The 20,747-nt window shown below is 36.4% G+C and overlaps 1 protein-coding gene across 1 annotated transcript in view; it reads right to left on the reverse strand.

Moving 5' to 3' along the window:
* UPF1 (UPF1 RNA helicase and ATPase) overlaps nt 1–20,747 on the reverse strand; it is a 58,641-nt gene that overhangs the window by 20,751 nt on the left and 17,143 nt on the right. The window contains 8 exon segments of the mRNA XM_051972283.1: nt 36–144; nt 2,680–2,778; nt 2,980–3,064; nt 4,404–4,565; nt 8,869–9,049; nt 10,137–10,304; nt 12,464–12,553; nt 15,198–15,340. Of these exon segments, the coding sequence (XP_051828243.1) occupies nt 36–144; nt 2,680–2,778; nt 2,980–3,064; nt 4,404–4,565; nt 8,869–9,049; nt 10,137–10,304; nt 12,464–12,553; nt 15,198–15,340 (1,037 nt within the window).

Here is a 20,747-nt window from a genome sequence, read left to right on the forward strand (position 1 = left end):
AACAAACCAACTCCAACTCTACATACAATACATACCTGTCAAATGAAGTGGACTTCCATACAAAATCCACTTGGAAGTTATGAGTAACTTCTACAGGGGCTCCAACACTACTCCTCAATTCAATTGCAATTTCATCTCCATAATCTGGACATCTGAGTTAAGACGACTTATTCAAAAATTATTGGACTCTACCCAGAAGTACAAATTCTCAAAACTACAAATTGTTTAAAGAAACAATACAATCTGTTTCTATCTATAACAAAAAAATTTCTATTTGTGAGTTTCCAAAGTGCTCTATATACATGATTTCTTTTGATCCTAAGAAGCCTTTGAAGTAGGTAATGAGTAGGTAATGAGTAAAGTAGGTACTTTAAAGGTGGGAAAACTGAAGCTCAGAGAAGTGGTCATACATGCAAAAGCCCCATGATGAGATCTGAAAACAGGTCTTCTTGGATAATGGCTCCACTGCTAACTTTTTCTCCTAATCTTGTCTCCTACCAGCCCTCTTTAATTACTACTCCCCGGAAACATTTCAGGCCTTGAGAGTATGTTTTAATAGACAATTTGTATAAAGACTTTCCCCTGCCCGATAAAGTACCTGTGTTCTCTGACTCAAATTTATAAAAAATCAAGCCATTCTCCAATTGATAAATGGTCAAAGGATATGAACAATTTTCAGATGAAGAAATTGAAACTATTACCACTCACATGAAAGAGTGTTCCAAATCACTATTGATCAGAGAAATGCAAATTAAGACAACTCTGAGATATCACTACACACCTGTCAGATTGGCTAAGATGACAGGAAAAAATAATGATGAATGTTGGAGGGGATGCGGGAAAACGGGGACACTGATGCATTGTTGGTGGAGTTGTGAACGAATCCAGCCATTCTGGAGAGCAATCTGGAATTATGCCCAAAAAGTTATCAAACTGTGCATACCCTTTGATCCAGCAGTGTTTCTATTGGGCCTATACCCCAAAGAGATACTAAAAAAGGGAAAGGGACCTGTATGTGCCAAAATGTTTGTAGCAGCCCTGTTTGTAGTGGCTAGAAACTGGAAAATGAATGGATGCCCATCAATTGGAGAATGGCTGGGTAAATTGTGGTATATGAATGTTATGGAATATTATTTTTCTGTAAGGAATGACCAGCAGGATGAATACAGAGAGGCTTGGAGAGACCTACACGGACTGATGCTAAGTGAGATGAGCAGAACCAGGAGATCATTATACACTTCGACAACGATATTGTATGAGGATGTATTCTGATGGAAGTGGATTTCTCTGACAAAGAGACTTAACTGAGTTTCATTGGATAAATGATGGACAGAAACAGCTACACCCAAAGAAGGAACACTGGGAAATGAATGTGAACTATTTGATTTTTGATTTTCTTCCCGAGTTATTTTTACCTTCTGAATCCAATTCTCCCTGTGCAGCGGGAGAACTGTTCGGTTCTGCAAATATGTATTGTATCTAGGATATACTGCAACATATTTAACATATATAGGACGGCTTGCCATCTTGGGGGGGGGGGGGGGGGGAGGAAGGAAGGAAGGGGAAAAAACGAAACATAAGTGATTGCAAGGGATAATGCTGTGTAAAAATTATCCTGGCATGGATTCTGTCAATACAAAGTTATTATTAAATAAAATTAAATTTTCAAAAAAAAATAAATAAATAAAGTACCTGTGTTCTCAAGGTCTTGAGCTCCCTGACTGCTACTCCTACCTCCCGCTAAATCATTTCTTGCTGACCGTTAAAAGGATCTAATTTTCTCCTGTAGCTAAATGCTTCTCTGCCAAAGAAGCCACATATCAAAACAACTTTTTCTCTTCCCCATTAGAACCTGGCTCTGTCTCATCTTTTTCATCTCTGATCTCCCCTCCCCTCCACTTCCTTTAGGGACACAATTAGCCCTATTCACTGTGGTCTCCTGTAGGTCTAGGACCTGTAAATTAAATATCTTCTCCTTTTGCTGATCAAGCTTACTTAGTCATTTCTCGCTGTACTCATAGTTTTGGCCATCTAAGTAAGGTTCACTTCACTTTTGTATCAGTAGCTCCTGCAAGAGGATGTGAAGAAAAAAGGGCTTCTATATTCACTGACCCATCTCTGAGAGGACGACCTTTCACTAGGGCGTATCCATCCATCCATACCTATCACAAAGAGCCATCATATCCTATACATCTTGGGTTAGCAGCCAAACAACAACTATTAGTTTCATCTGCTCAGGCACACAATACAGAAATGTGCTACTGATGTCCACAGGTGAAAAACAACCTACCGACATGGTCAGTCCGTGCAGTTCACAGGGTTTGTATGTCGAGAGTTTTCCTCTCCTGATGCTAGGGGGAGTCAAACTATCATTCTTGTACCAATGCAATTCACATGCAAATCAGGACAAATAATGTCTGATTGCAGAAAAGACGCTCCTAATTAGGGTTAATGCTTCCATGAAGACTGAAACAATGTCTCTAGCTATATTAATGTTCCATTCTGATCAAATATAATATCCTGCAGATTACAGATACAGAGATTACAGATCTCTGGGTAATGATAAAAGGATAGGAAAGCCCAGGGTCTCTTGGCCTTGTGCTCTGTTACATCTACATAAATGAATTATTTTCCACGCCCTTGTCATGAGTTATCTTCTGGATGGTTTAAAAAGGATACTATCTGGAACTTTAATGACATGGCCAATTCCCTTCCACAATGGGGCGAGGTCACCTTTATAGCGAAGGCAGATTTCATCTCCCTGCATAAGACGCATATCTTCAAGGAAAAATGAAGAGAGGGAAAAAAATTAAAAGCAATTAATGTCTCAGCATGGCAGGTTGTTATCCCAGGTAATTTTTAGGTTATAGATGTTGAACTAGGCTTTTCTCTGCATATATATTTTATAGCTACTTAGTCACAAAAATTTTAAAAACTCAAAATCACCTCTCAACCAAATTATGACTAAATCCTCATTACCAGAGTCAGTCTTGGGCAACGTGAAGTAAGCGATTCTCTTCTTGTTGAGGCCCAGGTCCCATCTGACTGTGATGTTATCTTGGGTCTAGTTATAAAAAAGACAAGATTCCTTGTTCATCCTCAAACTTCGTGAATTATTATTACAAATCTAGAGAATCTTAGCTCTCTATCACATTCCACCATTACACTGCTATAATTCATCAAATTCATTATTTCTTAAATAAATATATCTAGCCAGGCACTGTGACGAACTCTTTACAATGGTTATTACACTGGATCCTCACAACAACCCTGAGAGTCAGATATTGTTATTATCTCCATTTTACAAATGCAGGCACGGTGTGACTTGTTCAGGGCCTGTACCCGAGGCCAGGTTTGCCCAGCACTCTATGCAGGGTGCCACTTACCTGCCTCTAGGTTAACTTGCTATAATTTTAGACAAGTTCCAAATGTCAAATGCCAAGGAACTGGCACCAGACAGGATGCCAAAAAAAAAAAAAAAAAGAAAAGAAAACAGAAAGTAGATCTAAACATGAAAGGCTGATGTTAGCTTATGAAAATTCCAGATATCTGGAGGAAAAAAATTTGCTATAGGATTAAGGGGAGTACACAGAGCAGAGCCAATTCAAATTTTGAGAGGAATGAAGTTTCCCAATTAATTCCTAGAAATACTACCTTACCTTACACATTAAAAAGATTTTATTGTTAAGTGATTTGATCCGCAATAATTCTATGATAGGCAATACAAGTATTATTACTTCCATTTTGCAAGTGAAAAAACTGATGCTTAGAATTTAAGTAATTTGCTCAGGGTCATACAGATAATAAATAGAAGAGCAAAGACTATTAATCTTGGACATTTGGAGTTTAAATGTAAGGTTCTTTTAGCTGCTTTCTAAAAGCCAATGACAACATGTGCTCTTAACCAATAAGCAAAACCTTTAAATAACTTGATCACCAATGATGGAACATCTCTGATCAAACCATCCTTGAGCTTCTTTGCAATAATATTATTTCCTCCAAGAGAGAACTTCTTTTTCAAATACTGATTCAGTAAAAAGCTAAAGAATTTGGTCCCCTAAAATGCTCTCAATCTTCACATACTTTTCTCACTTCTCAGGCTACTTCTGACTCAGTGTGTCTTACTTAGAGTAGTATGATCCTAAAAAGTTTTTATTACTACTAATTAACTAACTAAAGTTAATTGAAATATGCTAAGTTAAAGACCATAAGTTCTAAGTTACTATTTGTTTAAACATATGTGTGTGTGTGTTTGTGTATGTATATATCTCCATATTCAAACAATGTAAAAAAAAATATGCTATTTGTTTCCATGGTTCTACTTTCAAGACAAAACTTGGCCTACAACAAACCAAATCCCATTAAGCCTATTCCAAAACCAGTCACTATTTCACACAAATTACCTGGGATTCTTTAAGTTTCTTATCATAATCTGCTTCCAGTTTGACAAGTGGACCAAAGATATTTTGATACTGATAAGCATCCTCATAGCGAAGCAAGACATGCTGGGGCTCTTCATCAACACCTGGCTTTTCCAGATCTTCAAGAGTTGCTGAAGGATTTTCCTGTAAGGATAATCAATCATCATCATATTCCTATAGCTGCTCAGGTTTGCAATGTGGCTTCCTCCAGACAGCCCTACGAAGTTAACTTTTCTACATCATGCTAAATGTAACAATAGATGCAGAGAGGTCCAGCACCTACTTGACCAGAATCACACAGCTAGCTAACTGGGGTTGGAGTCAGGATTCAAAACCCATGGCTCTCCACCAAGTTTTATTCTCTTTCTATCAGGCCATATGACATCTGGGTTGTCTCCAGAATTAAACATAGGCATTTAGTGACTTATGTGAATTAACAATACACTGACAATGAAAGAAATGCTCTCCTATACACAACTCAGTACCATATCTACAGATGGCCCCCCAGAACAGAAAAGTGGTAGAACATTTTTAAAATTTAAAAATAAGAACTCTACACAAACATCATAGCAAAAATTGTCAGATAATGGGATATTTCTTTATAGAGAATTTAATCTAACTTTTTGCATGTGAATTCTACTCTTAAATTTTCCTAATAACAGCAAGCCCTAAAGCCTTTATTATTTTATTTTGTTCAAAGAATATGACAGTCTCTAAGCCATTGTGACAGTATCCACTGGGTGCAGAGAGCTAGGCGGCTATTTGAATGCTGCCATTGAAACATGAACTTAGGTAATTTTCTGTCCTAAGACCTTTGTCTTTTCACTTAAAATAAGAAAACTGACCTGTAAATCCTAGGAGCCTGAGTAGGAAGCTTAATACAGAATTCCGTATCTTAATTGTTACTAGCTGGCAAATTACTCAAGAACAACATATCTTCTCTAACCTCTAGACAGCCACTACAAGGACTCACAGGCCTAAAGGGGAGAGAAACCTCAGACTACGGACTGACAGAGGTGAATGACTATCCAAAGATCTAATCCAAAATGCACATGTATCTTAATAATTAGTGATTTTCTTCAAGCTCCATTTTTACTTGAGTCACTTTCTTTAATTAGTTTCTCTGAAGTTAATGTAACACCAGTATTGTTGAGTTGCAAACTTATTCCAGATTATAAGGATTAAATAATGCTATATATCCAGCACCTGGAACACACTACTTCAATCTTGCAGAACTCATTTTCTCCCATGATCATTTTCTTCTCTTTATGAATCTCAATAAAGTAGAGCTTCTCCTATAGCTGACAGAAAAGTCATGTGTAGAAATCTATAAAGTGGACAAAGTTATCTTGTCATATTTTCATTTGGATGCAAATGAATTAAGCCTTGACAAGTTGTCCAACTAGTACTCCAAGAAGCTCAATCTTCTCTTCTATCAATCAAGAAATCACAATCTAACACAGAGCCTTGACCTGAGCCATTGCTAAATCATACTTTCAGCTCTCAAATTCAGGGGATCTTTGGCTCTAGAACTAACCTGAACAGTTGTGAATTACATAGCATGTACATCTGCAACTAGGAATTACAAAGATTTTTTCCACGAAGAGACCAAGCAGCTTTCATGAAGTGTCAATCTTTACCACATGAATTAAATGGCACTCTACTTGTTAAATAAGAAAACCCCAAGTAAAATCTGGTTTCAGAGGAAAATCGTAAGCACAATATTTATGCAATGAGACTGAGATTCACTGAATAGGTAAAGAGCAGGTGCTCAGGCAGAAAGGATGAAAAATCAATTTCCCACCCAATACTGGTAGAAGGGAAAATAAAGATGTGCGTGCACGTATGTGGGCGCATACACAAATGCACTCCTCTCTCCTCCCCAACTGTTAAGTGATTTTGTCCTGTGTATGTAGTATCTGGTATGTGCTTAGGCATATACATATCTTCATTGGAATGGGAGTTCCCTGAGGGCAAGGACTTTTTCTGCCTTTCTTTATATCCCCAAGACCACAGCACAATGCCTAGTACAAAGGAGATGATGAAAAAATGTTTAGTGGACTACTCTGGGCCAGGCACTAATAGGAAATTTATCCTATTAATCCCTCAAGGTCCACTCCCAACTACTTAAAGCTCTAAGCAAGTCAACTTTGTCCGGTTTTTCCAAGTACAAATGAAACCATTTCTTAGCCTGTAGCAAGTGATAGATGCAAATAAAGGAACAGGAAAAAGTAAAGTGGATGGTAAGAAAAAGTCAGATAGAATCACATGGAGCAGACACTATAAAAATCATAGCAATATACCCAAATGCTTTGTAAACAATAGGCAGTAGAAAGGAAGGAATCTAGTTATTACCAAGTTGCTACTGACATTTTACTTCTCTTGTTTGGTCAGGACAATACACTGGAGTGAGATTTTAGACTTTGACAATTCATTCTCTGCTTGAAAACCCCCACTAAAACAATGTGGAGAGCTCTCTCTGTCATCTTTTCTATCAAGATGAAATTTGCTTCTCTATAACTTTTCCTTAGTCGGAGCTCTCTCTTTTGACCCAAGAAGATTTCATTAACTGCCTTGACTCATAAGTACTTATTTAATACCTATGGGGCAGGCACCTTTTAAGAGCGACAGAGTGAATGATTTCTAATGAAGCTAAAAATATGGGTTGAGGTAAGGATGAAAAGGAATCTAAGAGCTAAATATACAAGTTTCCATTTTGGGTTCAAGGTAATTGGGAGTCAAAGGATTTAATGGAGGAGGGGGTTTCTATGGTCATATATCTACACTTTAGGAAAGGAAGAGGCCAAACCTAGGCAAGAGTAATAACGGTGTGAAGTAAAGTGGTGATTGTGTGTTCAAGAGAAGAGGCTGGCTAAGAGTGATGGCATAGAAGTAGGGAAATGGCAAGGTTGTTCAACTGACTGAGATTAATAATTTCATTAAAAATTTATAACAATGAGATAACATATCAAAAATTTATGGGATTCAGCAAAGCAGTATTCTAGGGAAAATTTATCTCTCTAAACACACCAAAAAAGAGTCAATCAGTGAACTGGGCATGAAACTAAAAAACTAGGAAAGCAACTGAATAAGAGGAAGAGTAAGGAGTCAAGTTGAGATTACAAACCTAGGAGACTAAAAGGATAGTGTCATCTTTGACAGAAATGAGGAAATCAAGAAGAGGGTGGGTGGGGGGAAGGAAAATGGGAAATATAAAAAGATGGACAGAAAGGTGAATTGTTTTGATAAGATAAAGTTGTGTCTTTGAATTGTGTAATTTCAAAGGTTTAATAGGAGAGGCATCTGGTGATGAACTGAAGCCTAAAGATAATATGGAGAGACCATAACTGAATAAATAGATCTATGAGTCAATTCAATAGATAATTTCAAAGAGAGAAAAGAGAATAGAAGAGAATCTTGAGGAACATCCAAATTAGGCAATATGAGTGAATCAGGAGTTAGCGTGAGGGTATAGTAAGGCCTAGTGAAGGTTTCTTTGTTTTTTTTTTTTTTTTTTAAGGAAGGTGGATTTAGGTACATTTGAAGGAAACAATAAGCATATCTATATGTGTCCATGTGCATATTGAAAGGGATAGTCCAAGTAGCAATCTTTAAAAAAAAAAAAAAAAAAGAATGAATTGGATGAAGAAAGGTTAAAGGCACCTGTGGAGACAGAGTACTCTCTACAATAAGAGTTACCTTACTGCCTGAGATAGGAAGAAAGGATGAAAGAGTGGGGGATGGTCACTGGGATTTGAAATGAGAAGAGCTCATGTTGATTGGCCTTAAATTTTCTCAAAAAGATGCAAGGTTCTCCAATAAGGTAAAGAGGGTGGGCAGAAAGCAGGACAGAAATCAATTCCCAAAGTATAAAATGATATACTTTAAGCTGGCACGAAGTTGCCACAAAATCCAAATAACAAGAACACTGGTTTATCAAATATTAGTAGTTTGAAGAGAGGTTTGGAATAGTTTCTGTGCTAAATCAGAGAGGAAACCAGTTAAGGATAAGTGCCTTGACACAGTGAGTCTACCGAAGCAAGACCATATGGATGCCTGGGTTACCCAGTTGGCACAGGTGTTTCATTTCCTCTGGTTCTGTTCAGAAGCATAGCAACCACCACCATTTCCCCCCATAACGATACTTCAAATATCTGAAGACAGCAATGATGTCGCCTTAAACCTTATCTTCTTCAGGTTATTCATCCTTATTGCCTTCATACAATTCACAAGAGTGTCATCTATCTCAATTGTAAAAGCCCTTTCTGAAATTGTAGCACCCATAATTGATATTCCATATATTGCCTAACTGACCAGGCTAGAAAGCACACTGAATTCATAGAAAGATTCAACCAGGAAAGAGTTTTTCTCTCAATGTGTAGCCAAAACATAAAATGTGACGCCCTGGTCTATTTTACCTATTTTAGGTCTTTTGAGAATATCATACCTTCCAGAGTTCCTCTAGTTTGTTGATTTGTTGCGCTGTAATCTGCCGTGCTCTTAGCTGCTCCTGTTCAGAAGGAATCTTTACCAGCCAGGAAAGAAAGCAGCGATCCTGGATCAGAGGCTGCCATTGGGAGCTGTCCCAATTGATATCCTTTAAGCTGCTCTGACTGGCACAGGGTTGCCTACAAAATCCAAATTACAAGGACAATGCATTAATGGGCCAAATGCTAAGAGTTTATCTAACAAGTTAAATAGGACCTTGTCCACTATCTGTATGCTCTGACCAAAAACTGGCCTGTTACTTCAAATTTTTAATTATAAATTTCCTAACACATGTAGATTTTTCATTTTTCAAAAGTCATGAAAAGCCTTAAAATTGGGCAGATACATTTTTGAGATTAGCCAAGATAGTCACTGTTTCTTCATAATGAAAACTCAAAAAAGAGACTATGGGGGTGGAGTGAAAGAATCTCACAGATAAATAGAGAAGACTCAGAAAAAGAGACTTTCACCTCAGGCAAATTTTTACACATAAAAAAAAAGTTTAACAAATTTTAAAAATTCATCTATAGCCAATGTACTTTTGCTCAGTACTGCAGGAGATTAACCAAGGTATAATGCCTACCATCTTCAAAAAGCTTATTGTAGTTGGATGGAAAGAAAATTACACAATATTTTTGAAATCTATTTCAATTTTGAAATTTGGAATTTTGAAACTATATACAGAAGCTGTATCTGAATTTTATCTTTTACCCACTGTCCCTTCTCATAAACCATGGCAAAGCCCATGATATATTCAGGATTAAATTTCACTTGTTTGCTCTTAAGATATCTATTAAGCACACACCTTGAGCAAGGCTCTTAACTACTCATGCCCCAGGTAGCTCTCTAAGACTAAAGTATAGAGCATAGGATGAATCATTTCAGCAGGAGTTTCCTTCAGAATTGTATTCTTGCATCTCCTTCCCCTCAAAAAAAAAACCTGTGACAATTTAAGTATTAGAGAAGCTAAAGAGAATAAAAACATTTCCTATCCTAGTGAAGCTCACAATTTTACTCACACAGGGAGTGAAAGGGGAGATAAGGGATGAGTTAACCTCAACACTTGAAACAATTAAAAAAAAAAAACAAAAACAAAATATAATTGCATTGACTGAGGCAAAAATTATGATGAGAAGAGCTAGGAATCAACAAGGAAACAGGAATTGGGATAGAAGTTGCAGATTTTAGAAGGATTGGATAATCTTTTAATAAAGTCTTTTCTCTTACCTGCAGAGGAGTACCACTACTGAATCAGCTTTGGCAGGTATGAAGCCAAGGAGAAACACATTCCGACACCCACAATTGTAACACTCCAGCACGGTCTCCCCCAAGGGGCCATCCTTGTGGAGAGTTACTTCTTTGCATTTTGCTCTTACAAGATGATTTACAATGTGGCTGAAATCAGGACAGAATAAAGCATGATTGAAAACCAAGAACAAACACACAAGTTGATTGTTTCTAATTTTCCCACTTATAAGTGAAATATTTACGGTCAATTAGCAGGTACTTAAGAACATCTCACTCATCTTAGCATCATCAGAGAATGAGAGGTTCCATATAACAACTACCTAGACACCTGAAAATTTAAAAAGAATTAAAAAAAAATCTTTCTAAAAATGTTATTTTACCTTAAACACATCTGGCAAAATATTTATAACCTTTTATATCCTCCTTTTTCTATGAACACAATATAATTGAACGTCCTTAGAAACTAAGGAAGGTGGCTATTTGTCCTGATTTCTGTGACTCTTCTCCCCTACCCCTCAATCGCACCTGCTTTTTTATAGTTTATCCCTAATTATTTGCTGTGGCATTTGAGTTTGACAATGTTGCTTCTAATTATTGTCTAAGGAACCAGATGGCCAAACTTGTTAAGATCAGATGTCAACTAAGAGTCAAGAGGCTCTGAGTGAGAGCTTATGTGGCTTTTCAATGGTGAAAAGATAAAAATTTTAAAACTACATTGCCCCTTTAACATCTGCCTGCTGCACAGGGGTCAATTTCTGGCCTGTCCAATTCATTGTGTTCCTGGGAGTGAAGGTTAACAGGGAAGTGATGAAGATAAAATATAGCAAAATGCTAATCAGTCAAAATGATTAGGAATGGGATGCGCTGACTATTCTATTTTTCTAGTTAGTCCTTTTCTTGAAAAATCTAAAGTATTAGTTGTTCTTCTAGACCAGAATCTGATTACACAGTACACGTAGATGCAGAAAGTGCAGAAGTCTAGACATAATGAACGTATACTCAGGAATATGTCAGAAGCTTGTAGGACTTTTGTCATATCAGGGTTTTTTGGTTCCCATTTGCCTCTTTCCTCAAAGTGAACTGCAGAAGAAAAATTTAACAGGTTAAATACTGGCTACACAAGGTTTAAGAGGGGAAAGGGAGTAAATATTTACATAGAACCTACTGTGTGCCATGTACTTTACAATTGTTTAATTTGAGCCTCATAACCACCCCGGGAGGCTGATGATATTATTATCCCCATCTTACAGTTGAGGAGACTGAGGCAGCAGAGGTGGTAACTTGGCCACGGTGACATAATTATCTGAGGCCTGAATTAATTAGAACATCTTAGCTGCAAAGCCAGTGATCTCTATTTAGCTGCTTCACCATGAAAAGCATTGTTAGTGGGGAAAAACACTAACCACAGACCCTCAAAGTCACTTTGTGCTTAAGTGCCACTCCATCCCCTTACTAGCTGAAGGATAAGTCAAATCTCAGTCTAGTTCCACATTTATAAAATTGGGATAATAAACTCTTGCACTATTTATTGCATTTGATGGATGAGAATGAAGCATACAGGAAAAGGTGAAGCCTAAGAAGCATTAAGATCATTACTTTTTTTTTTGGTAAAAGAAATCCAAAATGGGCATTAACTGTGGAATTTGATAGAGCCTTAAATTTTAAGGTTGCATCCTATGCTTGCACAATTTAAATTCTAAAAAACACTCATATCACCCCAAACAAAATAAGCAACTTAATTTGATTAGATTTAATAGAGGTCTCACATGTATATGATAAATAACAAACTAAAATATAGTAATTTCCAGTAAATGTGAATGAACTTTTCTTTGATGGACCATTATAAAAATCAAAAATACCTTAAGAATGATATCTGTTCTAAAAGGCTTAAACTGATATTCCAGTGATTACATTCTCTGAGAGCTCAATATTCTCATAATGTGCTTTAATGGTAAAGGCAGAAATCTTAAGATTAAGTTGGCATGGCCAAAAGCTCACCTTGCATAACTAAAACATGGAAAAAAATTTAGTTAACCATATTTGCATAATAAAAAATGCACTAAGTGCAGAAACACATGTGTGTGCATGCATACACGCACGCGCATGCACACACACACACACAAAATCAAGAGTAAATACATGAAGGCATTCACATAACACCATCTGTTTGAAGTTAAACCAGTCACACAGGAGGGAAAAAAGGCCAGGTTTGTTAACATGATTTTCTATTATACTTCACTCCATCATTTCCATACAGTTCTAAATACAAATTTGATTAAAGACCCATGCATGTTTTGATAAACTACCTGCCAGAAGTGTTTCCACGTCCATTACAAAACCATTTCTTGCTAGTATTGCAGTAAACCACGCAAGCCGGATCATGGATGCCACAGTAACTAAAAAAGGAAACACATCACAAAACTTTAAAAAATAGAAAGGTTTGTTGTTCGTTTTTAGTTTAACATGATGCTAAAATTCTTTTCTTTTAAGTCCTTTCAAGTTTTGCATCTTCAAGTAAGATAATCCCAGGAACAAAAGCAAATCCATTAATTTCAGAGGCTTAAGTCCTGAAAAATCAAGACAGAAATATTAGGAGGATTGTAGAGAATTATTTTGTAATAGGAAACAATTTGATTGAAACCAATTTTTACTGAGTTTGACAGAATTGTCAATAGATGCCAATTAAGCCATTATTGTTTTAAATTCACTCGGGCAAATAGATATCCCCCTCAATTCTAAGCAATGAAAGCCTAATATACAAGGCTATAGTTACTATCACTTTTGAGTTTTATCCTTTATAATTTAGTAAACAGAAAGAAAATATTTGATTTGAAAAAAGCTAATACATTCAAGTAACAGCAGCATAAGATAGGAATTGAATCTATGACTTCACTGCTACAAACAATGGAATGAAGAAAAATAATGATGAGAAAACTCTATTGCTAAAGTTGGTTTGGCACCTCTACAACTTTTAGTCTCAAAAACCTGCCTCAAGCACTAAGGATCTAATGATCTGTCCTATGTGGCAGAGATAGTGTTTGAATTCTTGGTTCCCAAGCTGGCTCTTACTACACCACATCAAACTGAGAAGGTGGAGATTTTTCTAGTACTAACAATGAAGTAGCTACTTTGAGTCAGTAAGGCCTGAGTTCAAATACATTAGCTAAGGAATTTTGCCTATTTCTCAGTTCACTGTCTAAAACTGAAATAACAATAGCACCTACTTCCCAAGATTGCTTGTGAAGAGCAAACCAAAGCTAATTGTTTTTAATGTTTCTATGAATTTAGATTATTCCCCTTCCCTGTGCAGCTTTCTTACTTGCTGAGATAAAATGCAGAAGGCATCCCACATCCCATTCTGACTATAAGCTTTAATTCACAGTATCTTCCATGACAATCCATGGTCTAACTCCAAAGTACGTGTATCAAAATGTCAGCTTTATCTTGAGTCAATTGTAAACTCAATATATTGTGTATTCCCAGTTCCAAGGCTGTGCTACACAATAAAGAATGTTTATATTCATTTTACAAAGTACTTTAAGATTTAGAAAGCATCTTCCATAACAACCTTGGGAAGTATACACTGTGATCTGAATAGTTTTCATTTTACAGAGAAACTGAAACTCAAGTTAAATGTCAAGTTCTCTCCCACCTTATCTCACTGGACCTCTAAGACTCTACCAGAATATTCCTAACTGCTTGCAAATCGAATTCATTTAGTAAGACTGAAGGACAAGCTCTTCCACTGCTCCAGCCCAGGAGAGCTCATGATTCAGTGCTGCTTCATCAGAAAAGTTCTGATTTGTACTATGTGCCTGTGAAGAATTCAAATGGTGCACATTTGGGCTCTGAAAAAAGAAGCCTCCCAAAGATCAAAATGTTAAAACTAAGTGTTAAATGTGTATAGAGGATGGGGTATAGGAAACAGTAGGTATGGTATGATAGGGGAAAAAACAAAAACAAAACATTAGATTCCAAAGAGAATTGGATTCTTTAAATCTGTATCTCTTTCTTCTTAACATTCTCTATGCCCAACTAATGGTAATCTCTAGGAACCTCATTTCTCTTCCTTGAAATGTTCTCCCTCCCAAATCTTAACTCTTATAATCCCCTCCAATTGCTAATGCCAATCCCCTAGGGTTATTTTCCACTTACTTTATATTTAACTTGTATGTATATTTAACTCTATGTTCTGATTTGATATGATGTCTCTCTCATTAGACTGTATGCTGTTGGAGGTTTGGGGCTTTTTTTTTTTTTTTTTTTTTTTTGTCTTTCCAATAGAACAGGGGTCTGGTTTATAATAAATACTTATTGATGCTATTTCTGGTCCAAACAGTGACTAGCTGCCTGATCTTACGCAGGTTCATGTTTCTGTTTCTTAATTTCTTACTTGTAAAATTATAGGGTAGAAGTATATAAACTAAAGTCCCTTTCTGGCTGATATTCTCAATTCTAAAGTCTCATAAATTTGACATTCTATGGCTTTAAAACAAAATGCACATGCATTTTAATATAATTCGAAGATTCGAAAATATAAGTAAACCAACTCTCTTTAAATCCATTGGGAAAACTAATCAGTTTCAAAAATCCTATGACAAGCTTTTTGTAAAACAAATCACCTCTGATTTTATCCATCAATCCAGATGTTCACTGGTGAAAGCAAGCTAAAATGAATAATAAGGATAACCCTGATAGGAAAAAGAAGTCACAGAAAGGAAAGCCTGAATTCTGTCTGAAAGTATGCAGGACATTCCATTTCTTTATCTTATGAACTAGTATGAACTTAAGGCAGCTAATGACGGTATTTTCTCTTTCTACCCTCTTAATGTCTGCAGTACAAACCCAATAAGCTTGTAAATACCCTAAGGATGGGGCTGTATGTAACAAAAGCAACATCATAGTCCAAGATTTTAATTCAGGTTCTAAAAGAGAAAGCATACCACTTGGGAAAATACCTCACCACAATCTTCTGACTATGGCAAATACCAGTATTTGATGTTTGTCATTCCTAGAATTTAGAACAGAATGGATTTTTACCTGCAAGCATGCACAGGAAGATCCTTTGTATAGTAAGTATCTTCTTCATCTTCTTCAAAATTCAATTCAGCCAACAGTTGGCTAGTTTTAGCTACACTGTCATCCACAGCACCATTCTGCAGGATACCATCAGGTCCATTAACCTATGGTAAAAAGTCAGTTGAAAAGTTTATGATCTAAAGTAGTACACTATTCATAAAGCAAGATATTAAAAATAAATAAATTTACCAAGGGAAAAAAAATAAAACTAGTACACCTTATCCTAAAAGATGTTTTTGAACAACTACACAATGCATTGTTTTTCTACAAGTAGGAAGACTGGATCAGAACTCAATTTCCACCTTAAGTTTTATTTTGTTTATTGCTGAGGAAATTGGGGTTAAGTGACTTATCCAGGGTCACTCAGCCAGGAAGTGTTAAATGTCTGAGATCAAATTTGAACTCAGGTCCTCCTGACGTCAGAGCTAGTGTTCTAACCATTGCACCACTTAGCTGCCCCCATCCATCTTAAGTATCATATATTACTTTTCACTAGTAAATCCATTGGACTTGAAATGTATTACTTATTTTCCACATATACAACTCCTATATTCTTGCAATTGTTATTTGACCATGTGGAAAAGGAACAGGGAAAATAATTCTGAACATTTTCTACAAATGCAGGTTGTGCCTATAACCATTTGAATACATGAATTTAAATACTACAAAACTGGGAGAAAAAGCAATTAGATATCTCAGACATCACAACTGAATATTAGGTGACATCTTCCTCCCTATTACTTTTTTCAATTTGTTCTTAATCTTACTGTTAAAGAATCTCAGCTAAAAAAAAGTATAAAAACTTTGAGGTGGATATGCTTCTATTCAAAACCTTTCAATGATATCCTATTCTCTATCAAATAAAAGTTCAATGATGACAATAGAAGAATCTCCTTGGTTCCGTACTTCATTCAAACTTGCCTAACCAATGCACTTGATCTTGCCTCAGTACACTTCCTACCTCCACATCTGCTCACCCAACTAGTCTTAGAATGTCTCAATCTTTTTCTGATGAAATACTAGTCACTTTCCAGATCCAGTTCAAAATGCCATATCTTCCATTAAACTTTCCTCCCCATTTAAACAATTCCTGTTTTTTATAACCCTCTCATATATTTGAATGTACTTTTTGTGTATGTGATTGGCTGTTTCTTATACATTTTAAAGTGAAGGACATTTTCTTATTCATTTTTCTGTCTCTCTCAGACATTATATAAAAAGCATTGCAGATAGCATACAACATTTTTTACCTCTCAAATCTATTCATATCAAGTTGTTCTAAGTACACATAACTAGAAGATAAGCAAATTACTTACGACCGAAGGCTAAGTTACATTATCAGAATACTCATCTCAAAACACTACAAAAGGTATTTTGATTGTTTCTTGAAACCACACTAATTACACTACTGGCATATGTTACTAACATCTTATGAAGCTGATCATACAATCTATAAAATTTCAAATTGTATTTACAGTAAGATCAAGAATTCATGTAAGAACAGCACTAATTAGATTGCATCACACAAAAACAAAAATATCTTTAGTACATTTACCCCATGTTATGAATCAGCTTATTAAAAATGCTCATCTCCACCCTTTCCACATGACTTTCAACCTTTTTTATAACAATTAAAATCTCCAACTTAACTGAAACCAACAATCCCTAATTATAAGTCTCCTCCCTTTGACAAAGTTCACATTCTTTTTAGTCAACCAGCAAGAGGCTATGACAGCACAATGAAGTAAAAATGGTAAATCCAATGCTAGACAGGGTAGAGGACAGTTTTAGTTCTAATTTCACAACTTGAACATGTCAGCCTCTTTGATAGCTCTACTTCCTCATCTATAAAACAGAAATTGAAAAATATTCCATCTACTGTGACTATTGGGAATATCAACTCAACATAAAGGCATTTTGAAAAATAGAAAACATGGTAACACTAAAGCACTCAGAATTCATAATTCTGTTTATAGTTTGCAAAACACATCCATTATCTCATCTGATCCTCAAAACTCAGAAGCTGACAAAGTATTAGCCCCACTTTACAGATGGGGAACTTGAGCCCCCAAGGAAGGACCTAAGGTCCAAAGTCACAAAGGTATTAAGTGGCAGAAATAAGACTCAAACCTCTATTTTCTGATCTCCAGTCCAAGGTTCTACTCTACCACAGTAGTCTCCCTCAGTGTACTTGTCTTCCCTCACAACTGGCTTATCTGATCCTATTCATTTAAGAACTTTGGGCCTGGTTAATCTACTAGGCACTCCGAACTGTAAATGTAAAGACATTGTCTTTGTCACCATATATCACAATTTTCCCAACAAAATTCGTGGAATTGTCAGATTAGAAGCCCTGTAAGTGTGTGGGAAATGTGCCCTTATGAATTGTATAATAATGAGTCAAGAAGAACTGAATATGCTTTTTACGTTTTCTGTGGGAGTTAGCATATAGTTATTTCTTATCAAGATAATTCCATCTTGATGCATGATATAAAGGAATAATTTCAGTATGCTTTGTGATTTCCTGGGTTGCCTGCAGTTCTCAAAGTGTACATGTGTGAGCATGTGTGTGCATAGGGAATAGGAAAATCATCTAGTCTAATATCCTTGGTTCTACAAATAAGGAAACCTGAGACTCAGATACATTAGGTGATTTTCCAAGTCACAAAGCTAGTAAACTGAAGAGGCAGGATTTTAAAAGCAAGTTGTCCTTATTCTAAAAAGACCCGAGTTCAAAATAAGAAGGCAAATAGGTTATGATTTTCATCAATAGTACTAACTGACATTGCAGAGAACCACCAATATATATAAGTATTGCTTCAGTTAAACGTTTAAATCATGTGCAAACCAAACCTAACCAAACCCTGCATGGCTCCTTAAAATTTGTAAACTTTGCATCAAGCACGCCGAATTCTTTACTTGAACATCCATGGCACATCCTTCATTTTCAACCAGTCACTCACTTTGCTTTGTTACCTCAAATGTGTTGTAAGAGCCACAGCATAAAGAAAATAGATGGAATGTAAGAAAACTTCCTTTAACAACTCACTGAAAGATTCATTTCTCGCCAGGACACCTCTATTATGGCCCAAGTTCTTCATCCTAAAGCCTCACTCCAAGCCTTAGAATTCACACACTGAGAAAATTCTCTGTCCCTTTGACCTCTCCTCAAAGAGTGGATGATTCCTCTGCCAGAATTTCCACTTAAGTACTCAGGTATGCCTCAAATTTTTCTGCAAGCCAGAGTACCAGCATGTCCCTAACCTTCTTTCAGTTTCCTTTTGTGTGTTGGTTTCCCCATTAGAATATAAGCTCTTCGAGGTCGAGATATCTTTCTACTGGTATCACAGAGTGTGCTTGATAAATGCTTGCTGATGGACAGATTTACTTGGGTTAAATTACACGAACTATCTCAGTTTCTTGTCCTATTTCCATACTTATTATCACCACTCTCATTCATCTAATTTATTAGTGTTCCTTGGATGTGGGGTGGGGGAACCAGAAATGGGAAGAGTGGCCAAATTGTGTGAATTCTTCTTTTATAACAATTCTGGCATACATTGCCATCACTCAGCTTTAGGTTCTTCCCATCTCCTTGCTAGGAATACTGGCCCCTATTCTCTTCCCTTTCCGAACAATCCCCTGTACAGATACCAAGATAATCTTCCTAGAATACTGGTCTGACCAGATTCTGTTTCCCACCCCTTTACTCCCTCCCGCCCCCCCCCCCGCCTCCCCCTGCCAAAGCCTTCAGTGGCTCTCACTGTTTATACAGTATAAACATTTTATCCTGACATTTATAATCTAAAACTAACTTGGCTATCTACCTGTTTCTAATCCCTCTCCAATTTCAATTAAAACAGAGAAATAGTTTTTCCAATCTTTTTCTGCTTAACCAGAATCTACATGTATAGTTATCTGACTCTGTGTGTGTGCATATGTGTATAGATACATGTACATGCTGTATGCTAATAAAATGTAAACTCTTGAGGACAGAGACTGTTTGATTGCTTTTCTCTGTTCTTACTGTACCTCCTCTATTTAGATAGATATACAGTTCATCTCCATCTACTGAAATTGTTCTTCCTTACAGCCCCACTTCAGCTTCTACACTTTCTCATGAAGCCCTTCCTGATGATACTAGCTGACAGTGTCCTCTTTTTTGCCCCATTTGCATTCTACCTCATACCATATATTTTTGTACACATGCTCAGCCCCTCCCTCAGACTCAGAGGATATGACATTTTTTATCTTTGTATCTCCAGTTCCCAGCATGATGTAAGGAATATGTAAGCTAAAATAGGATTAATGAATTAAAGTACACATTCCTAGTTAAATTTCTCAAGATTACTGGAAAAACAAATGAAATGACCTGCATAAAAAGATCCAGTCAGTTTTCAATTACCTGAACTAATGGAAGAACATCTAGGCTCACATAATTCAAACCAGAAAGCAATTCCTAAGTAAAGATTTGCTTCTTAGACACTGCCAGAATTTTTCATCTCCATTATCCAACAGGATGCCTATGCTCCCTTCTTTCTTTGTTTTCCAGTCTTATAAACACATACTTTCTACTCCTGACCATGATTGTGATTGTGATTGTGACCGTGACCTTCACCTAGCTCAATCACACATTAGGTGTTCCTGGAATACCTCCACTATTTAGGTAGCCTAGAACTCAAATGCACAGAGAAACTATCTGTGGTTAGAGTTTAAAAAGTCAAGAAACACTTATTATTTCTCTCTTCCTGAAAATAACTTTTAAGTAATAATTTATTAATGTCTGGTCTCCAAGATAATCAACAATATCTTAGTTGCTAAATCAAGAGGCTTTCTCTGAGATCTCATCTTTCTAGATCACATATTCTTCATTCCCTTGGTTTTCACCATACCATTCTCCTGTCTCCTTACTCCTCAATTTCCTTTTCCAGCTCAAATTTGATATCCAATGGACACCTCCAACTCCACGTGTTCAAAACTGAACTTGTTCTTTCCTCTGAAAGCCTAGTCTACTTGCTAATTCCTCATTTTTGTCAAGGACACAATAATTCTTCCAGTCCCCTACCTAGGTTTACCATGGAGTCTTTTGTGACTCTTTCCCTCAAGTGCCAAAATGTTTGATTCTATCCTCCCATATCTGTCTCCTTTTTTCTTTATCCCCAATTCAGATAAGCTCCAACTAAATCTCACATGGCATATATACTGTAACAATTGGCCTCCCTGCCTTCATTAAAGACTTTCCTTCTCTGAACCAATCTCCTAATCAATCAATAAACATTAACTATGTACTATGTTTCAAGCATTGTGCTAAGCAGATCTCACAATTTAATAGGAAAGATGACAAGGAAATAAGTTATAAATAGGAAAAATTGGAAATAATCAAAAGGAAGACACTAAAATTATAAGGAATTAGGAAAAACTTTCTTATAGAAGATGAGATTTTAGGTGAGACTTGAAAGCAGAGCATTCACAACATGGGAGACAACCAGTGAAAATGACCTGAGTAGGAAA

Source organism: Antechinus flavipes, chromosome 1, assembly GCF_016432865.1.
Source record: "Antechinus flavipes isolate AdamAnt ecotype Samford, QLD, Australia chromosome 1, AdamAnt_v2, whole genome shotgun sequence".
Classification (NCBI taxonomy): domain Eukaryota; kingdom Metazoa; phylum Chordata; class Mammalia; order Dasyuromorphia; family Dasyuridae; genus Antechinus; species Antechinus flavipes.